The following is a 7,485-nucleotide window of genomic DNA, read 5'->3' as shown; positions in this document are numbered from 1 at the left end:
CTTCGACCATAGGGGAGAGTGGGTCACGTTAAGACATTTTTCATATTTTTAATAATATAAGCTGTTTATTACCGATTTTTTTAGTATAAATGTAAAATGCAATTATTGAATCTATTTCAGTACCTTTTAATCACAAACTTGTTTATTTTATTAATTTTTTGAACACACTTTTTTGTATTAACCTGACACAAGTAGTGGGTCAGCTTGAGACAAGGTGACAGCACACATCTAACGTCATTTTTTATTAAAAGGCAAAATGTACTTTGAAGTCGTTATAGTTTACTTCAATAATTATCGCCACATTAAACATTGAATTTTTATCACGAAATTTCTCTGATGAGAATGATGAGATTTAATCTCAGACAGATCTTAATAACGATCAAACGCAAGATCTGGGGATGATTCGGTATCTGAAGAATCAGACACAAATGAATCCGTCTCAGTGTCACTGATGGTATCACAGATGATAGTGCAACAGCTGAAGTACTCTCTGTTAATTTTCCCTTGCGAGTTTTTACATAGGGCAATTGCTTCCTTTCTTTTCTTCTCGTGATGTTTTTCCTTGATGTCTAACTTGTTGGGCGTATCGGTTATAATTTTGCTTCAGCCTTTTCTTCATATTTTGAGATTTTTTCGGGTTTCTGATGTGGTAACAATTGGTTTGGACTTCTAAAAAGCTGACGTTTCTCATCAGATTCGACAATTTTCTTATTGTGATGCAAACTAGGATATTTATTTGTCAAATTTTTGCTGCAGCTTGGCTGACATTCGACATGGCTACGATTTGTCACCTTAGTCTAATGTTTCATTCCGAAGGGTTACTTAACTAATCAAAAAGTCACTGTCATCTTAGACGTATTAATTAAAAGGCACTATCTCGTATTTTTTAAAACCTTACTTTATGTTGCTAGGGGTCATAGATTTATTAAACGCATTTCCGACACTTTTAGCGATTTAAAAAATTCACAAGGGAACTAAATTCCTGTAGTTAGCTTTATACCGTGTATCACAAAATTCCTTTATAAAAGGTTTAATAATGAAAACCGTATCGGGCTACATCACAGAACGTTTTTGGAATAACTAGTCCATTATCAGTACTTTCCTAAAAAGTATAACCACTTTAATTAAATCAAAAGTTATTACAAAAAGTTAAAATTTTGACGAAGGTTATTACAAAAAAATGGTTAATACTTATTGGATGTACATGTTTAAAGCCACTAAATATATGGGTAAAAATTATTTAAATGTTGTTTGATTAACTTTGAGTTACATTTGTGATATTTAAAAATTATGATGTTTTATCCTACAATGCTCAATTTTTAATTTTAGATCGGAAAAAATTATATGTATAGCTATTTTATAAAGAAGTCCGAAAAAATTAAAAGTTATTTTTTTTTATTTTAGGACATTTTCGGTAATGTATCAAATTTGGTACAAAGTGCATTTGGCAAAATTATTTATATAGGAAATAAAATACTTAACTACCTTTATGTGCTTTATGTTTTAATTAAAAAAAAAACAGTTTGAATCCTTATTAAAACATAAGTGCAAACCACATTTATCACATTTATAGTTTATTTTTATGAACGAGAGAGTAATTAGCATAATTTTAACTGGTAGCTCCGACCACTCCATGAGCGTGCTCAAGATTAATTGAAAAATTACTTTGAATAATTGTAAAAAATAAATGAATTATTTTAGTGTTATAAAGTGTTATGTGTATGTAAACAAAAGTGACCTCTTTTATCACACACTATATTAGAACTGACTGGCCTACATTAAAAAGGGTTTTAAAAAATTCACATTTTTTTTAATTTTTAAAAATTACAAAAGAAAAAAAGAGTTTTTAAAACCGTCTAAGGTATGTTAAATAGATGAATAAAAATATTAATATAAAACTTACAGCTACTTGTTACAAATCCAAATCAGATTCAGAAGATGAACTTTCAGAACCAAGATTTATAATAACTGGCTCGATCATTTTATCAGTAGTATTGTCCAGCTTCCACATTTTTTCCTCTTCTTTAATAGTGTGATTTACTGCCTTTTCCCAGTTTTCAGGTTTTACATTATTTACGGCCTCCAAAAACAACTGTTTAACATCATGAATTTTAAAAGTGGTATTTTTTCTTGAAACTTCACTCTTTATCTGTGCCCATACCAGTTCAATCGCGTTTAATTCACAATGATATGGTGGGGATCTAAGTACTGTCATTCCACGATTTTTGGCAATTTCATCAATTTCGTATTTTTTAAATTTTTCTTTATGAAGGGCACACAACGAATAAAGTTCCTTTCTTATAGATCCGGGATGGTACGTAATATTTTTTGAACTCAGTCAATTCTGCAAGTCTTTTTTTAACCACTTGGTTGTGGGCAGTCCTTCTATAAGTCTGGAGTGATAACTTGCATTATCCATTACTATTACACAGTTCTTAGGAAGAAGATCTATCATTTGTTCGAACCATTCTTGAAAGACATCAGCGTTCATGTCTTCATGGTAGTCACCGGTACGAGTTGATTCAAAAGTTAATAAACCACCTTCAACAAAACCGTCTGAACTGCCAATGTGTACTATTATCAGCCTGCGTCCCTTTCCTGACAAACGTTTATGTGAAAGTGTTGATGAGACCGTTGAGTTAGTTAGCAGTACACTTGGTGTTGGGAAATCTACGATTTACAGAGTTATTAAAGAAGAGAAATGTGGTAGTTTTCAAATGCCAGGTAATGCTCCAGGGAAACCAAAATTTCAAATAGAATATCATTTTAAAGAAGGACTTCGACAGAAAGTGCCTGTCGGTGGAGAACCCACCTGATGGTGGGTTTAAACCAGTAGATAAGTTATTTACAAAAGCGTGCCTTTGACTTGTAACAGTTTCATCCTGCCAAAATTTATTTGGTGTATGACCCTCGTTGATCCATGTTTCATCAAGAAAAAATATTTTTCTTTTTTGGTTTCTCATTTCCTTTATGGTTCTTAGAAAATGTCTTCTCCATATAACAATATCGCTTCTTTCTAATAAAATAGACTTTCTGGGATTCTTTTTCCAGCGGAAGCCTATTTCTTTTAAAAGTTTCCATAACGTACTTCGACTCATTTCTGGGTAATCCTTATCATCTCGAACTGAGACAAGAACTTTATCCAATGTTGGAAATTCTTGTCTAAAGAAGAATTCATGCACTTTCTGTCGAAGTCCTTCTTTAAAATGATATTCTATTTGAAATTTTGGTTTCCCTGGAGCATTACCTGGCATTTGAAAACTACCACATTTCTCTTCTTTAATAACTCTGTAAATCGTAGATTTCCCAACACCAAGTGTACTGCTAACTAACTCAACGGTCTCATCAACACTTTCACATAAACGTTTGTCTGTAAATGATTTAAAACAATTAAATATTAATGTTTTTTCATTAACTGTTAGAGGACCAATTTTTCGGCGTTTACACGGCACTTCCAAATTTTCCATAACACTAGTATACACAATAAACTGCACCTTGCAACTGAAGTACCTACTTTTAGTGAACTGTTAAGAATTTTGAATACGCCACTTGGACCTTCCTATATACAAAATGGAAAAACCCACTATCACATTTTCTGTGGAATAAGTTTAGAAGGTAATTATCTAGTCAATAACTGTCGTAGATTCCTGGAATTAAAGAATTAAATGTTTGATTGTTGAAACTATTACTTCGTGGAATGCACTTATTTCAGATCAAATAAAACGTTTTATTTTATCTAAAGAATTAAACTTTATTTTGCAAATAGGCAAAGAATTAAACTTTATTTTGCAAATAGGTAGGTACTTATTAAACTTTTATTGGTTATATATAACCAATAAAATAAACATCTTACATTTCTTGCAAATTCATTAGTACCTGTTAACCTCCATCACTCCGACACTGGCAACCTTATTTAGGGATTAGTAAGCCTCACAACTATTGTATTCTATTCTGCTCCAACCTTTATACCTGGTGGTCATACTCAATTTAAAATTGTTTCCTATATACTTCTGTAAACTTGTTGACAAATATCTGTTTTTCATTGAGTCACCCGTATCAACAGTTTAGGGATTTGCATACATAATTTATTGTTTTATTACTCTCTCATACATAAAAATACACTATAACATAGGTTAATTTTTTACAATTTTGCTTTTTGCATCGGGTTCGATCGCTAGATTCATGGCCAATGTCCTACAGCATCTGTTCAAATATCTTTTGAAGGAATATAGCTTGTTGGCCCTTTTTTTTCTTCAATTGTATATCATGTTCAATAGAACTTGTAGATGGTCGTCCTAGCTCATTTTCTGCTGTATCTTCCAGTTCTGCCATACTCAGCTCATCTTCAAATACCACTGAAATATTTGATATGTCTATTATTTTCTAAATCTACATCATTATTCAAGTCTTTAATAGCACTTACATCACAATCATCTTTACTATTATCCCAATTGTCGACTATAATAGTAGATGCTAAATAAAACTGTTTTTTTTTTGTTGTTTTTAAATGGCATAGGCAAGTGCCCTACAACCAGTCACAACATGAAAATATTCTACCCAGAAAGAAGATTGTGTAGTACAATATAAAAAGATAATATAACTTAAGTAGCATTACAAATTTTAAGCATTCAAATTATTATTAAGGATAGGATAGACAAAAAACATGGACACTCGTTTCTCGTCTAGGGACCTATCAAGACATTGCTTTTAAGACAAACTAGATTGGGTCACGGATAAAAGGTAATAACAAATGGGGTAAAACAGAGGTAAGGATTTTAATTACAGTTAAATATTAAGCTTACTTTTGCAAATAAATTCCATCAAACATTTATTTACAACTCTTATATTTAGAGATAGCAGATAGCACATATTGTACGGAGGAAAAATTTTGATGTTGACTAAATTTTTTATTAGAATTTCAGTTTGTTTTGTGTATTTTTTACATTCGAAGAAAATGTGATCTAGATCACCTTCTTTTTGACAGTCTGGACATAAATTTGAATTTACGATTTTTAGTTTGGACAGATGACTAGGATAGCAGGCGTGTCGAAATTTTATTCTAATTATGGATGTTATATACCTTCGTGGAACAGAATAATTTTTAAACCAATAATCACTTGGGATTAAAGGCTGTATAGAAGCATATTGCGAGGAAGACTGCGTACTATATATATATATATATATATATATATATATATATATATATATATATATATATATATATATATATGCCAAGATTGTTTCCATTTACTCTTGATATTATTTTTAATTGTTGTTAATGCGTCTTGTCAGATTTGGTGACCAGCTTGCGTTCCGTTATCAATGGCCTTTTTAGCTAATAGGTCAACATGTTCGTTGTATTTAAGACCTATATGTGCTTTAACCCACAAAAAATGAACAACTCTTCGGTTTTTATAAATGTCATAAACAAGTTTTTTAATTTGAAAGACATATATATTTGAGTTATTACTAGGAAAATTTAAAGTTTCAATGGCTAACATAACAGACAATGAGTCAGATATTATTGTAACAGATGTATTCTGAGTGTTTTTAAAGTATCTTAATGCTTCATATATTGCTACAGCTTCAGCACTAAAGATTGAAAATCTAGAATTTAGTCGACAAAGTTTCTCTGTATTAGTTGATGGAATGTAGAAAGCACACCCAGTACCAACAATAGACTTTGAGGCATCCGTATAAATAACTAAAGAGTCTGACAGACTAGATAAACAGGACCTCAACATATTCGAGCTAACAGAAGAATTTACATGGTAATTCGGTTGTATCAGAGTAATGGGTTGCAATCACGAATAAAAATGTTCGATGTTAAGATTATCCTCTGATTTAAAGTCATAATCAAAATTTGTCAGGCTTCTAAAAGCCTCACAAAGTGGAGGTGAGTTCTTCAGTCTCCAATATCGATTAGTTAAATCTTCTTCGTTCAGTTTTCTGATATTTGAGTAGAGAGTATTGTTACGATTTTGTATATTAATAACAAACTTTTGACTGAGGTATTCTCTTCTATAGCCCAAGGGATTTTCTAGAGCTTCCACATGTAGAGCATTAATAGGCGCCGATTTCATGGCACCCAAACAAATACGCAATGCTGCGTTTTGAAACACATCTATTGTTTTCAGAATATGTTTACTTGCTGAACCATATAATATGAAACAAATACTGGATGACTTGTGGATGTGTAAAAATGAGACAACGCAATATTACACATTCAATTTTCATTAATAACCACCTATAAAAATTTTTTAAACTCAGCGCTATCGTCAACACGACGGTTAAGTGGCAGATATATATATATATATATATATATATATATATATATATATATATATATATATATTATATATAATATATATATATATATATATATATATATTATATATAATATATATATATATATATATATATATATATATATATATATATATCGAATATGTTACATAGTGCTGCTTGGACTTAGTATTATTTCACTGTGTTATACATGTAAATTCCCGTTATGTTTCATATATGATACATTGAGCAGTGTAGGGTTAAGTTAGAAAAGGAATTGATTACATGGCAACGTAAGACTCTAATAGGGTTACTAGTCCTTAGCCGAAGTGTCTGTGAGGATTTATTAATAGCAACTGATTAAAATGACATATTAGGACGGATAAAGTATGATTTATCCTGAAAGTTTGTTGGAAAATTTGTAAATTAGGTATTATTGTACGTGGACTAAAAATTTATAAAAGTCATTAATATAGGCAGGCAACCAACTATACGGTATACACCATCAAAAATAATTGTTTACAGATTAGAATTCTAAACTTATTTGTTGAAATTAATCAAAATTGATGAAAATGCGTACTTGTGATAGATATGATAGATAGAAGATATGTGAGAGATCAAAAATACGTATATTTTTCACGCTCCAAAATTATCTCCCAAAAATATCATTGGTTTTTTGTTCAGTAAGTTAGTTAATTTTTAAGTTTTGATACTGTAAGTTTTGATATACTATGTATATATGGCTATTTAAAAGGTTTATTGAAGGACTACAAGGATAGGTTCATTATAAAGTCAAACTACCATTTAATTTTAAAAAATTAAGATTTGAAGCACTCGAGACAGCAGATGTTCATACCAAGACATACATTTTAACCCTCCAGTACAGGCGCTCTATTTTCTTATGCATGTTCTCTTTTATCTCAGCACAATATACACATATTTGCTATAAATGTTCTGGGCAAGTCCACTGATCACAGCTGCTGCACCATTTTCTTGTGCTCTTATTCCTTGCTCGTCCACAAATATGACAACGCCCAAGGACCGAAGATCAAGTCGGAACTTCTTCAGAAGTTTCCTTATTTATTTTTAAAAGAAATTTAATTTTTTTTTATTTCTGTAGATGTGTAAGTGTTGTCTAGTTGCCTTAAAATCAGTGGTTTTAATAACTAAAACGAATTGTTCTGAAGAAAAGTGCTTATT

At 30.8% G+C, this 7,485-nt stretch overlaps 1 protein-coding gene across 1 annotated transcript; it reads right to left on the bottom strand.

Annotated features, from left to right (window-relative positions):
* Positions 1–2,280: 2,280 nt before the first annotated feature.
* LOC140438230 (uncharacterized) lies at positions 2,281–3,610 on the bottom strand. Its single transcript, XM_072527931.1, has 2 exons — positions 2,813–3,610; positions 2,281–2,598 (listed from the first exon to the last, which is right to left on the bottom strand). Exons 1-2 carry the CDS (start codon positions 3,465–3,467, stop codon positions 2,339–2,341), a joined length of 915 nt encoding a protein of 304 aa, XP_072384032.1. The 5' UTR covers positions 3,468–3,610; the 3' UTR covers positions 2,281–2,338.
* Between the last annotated feature and the right edge of the window lie 3,875 nt (positions 3,611–7,485).

This window comes from Diabrotica undecimpunctata, chromosome 4 (assembly GCF_040954645.1).
Source record: "Diabrotica undecimpunctata isolate CICGRU chromosome 4, icDiaUnde3, whole genome shotgun sequence".
Classification (NCBI taxonomy): Eukaryota; Metazoa; Arthropoda; class Insecta; order Coleoptera; family Chrysomelidae; genus Diabrotica; species Diabrotica undecimpunctata.
This window is presented reverse-complemented; position numbering and strand designations above follow the sequence as displayed.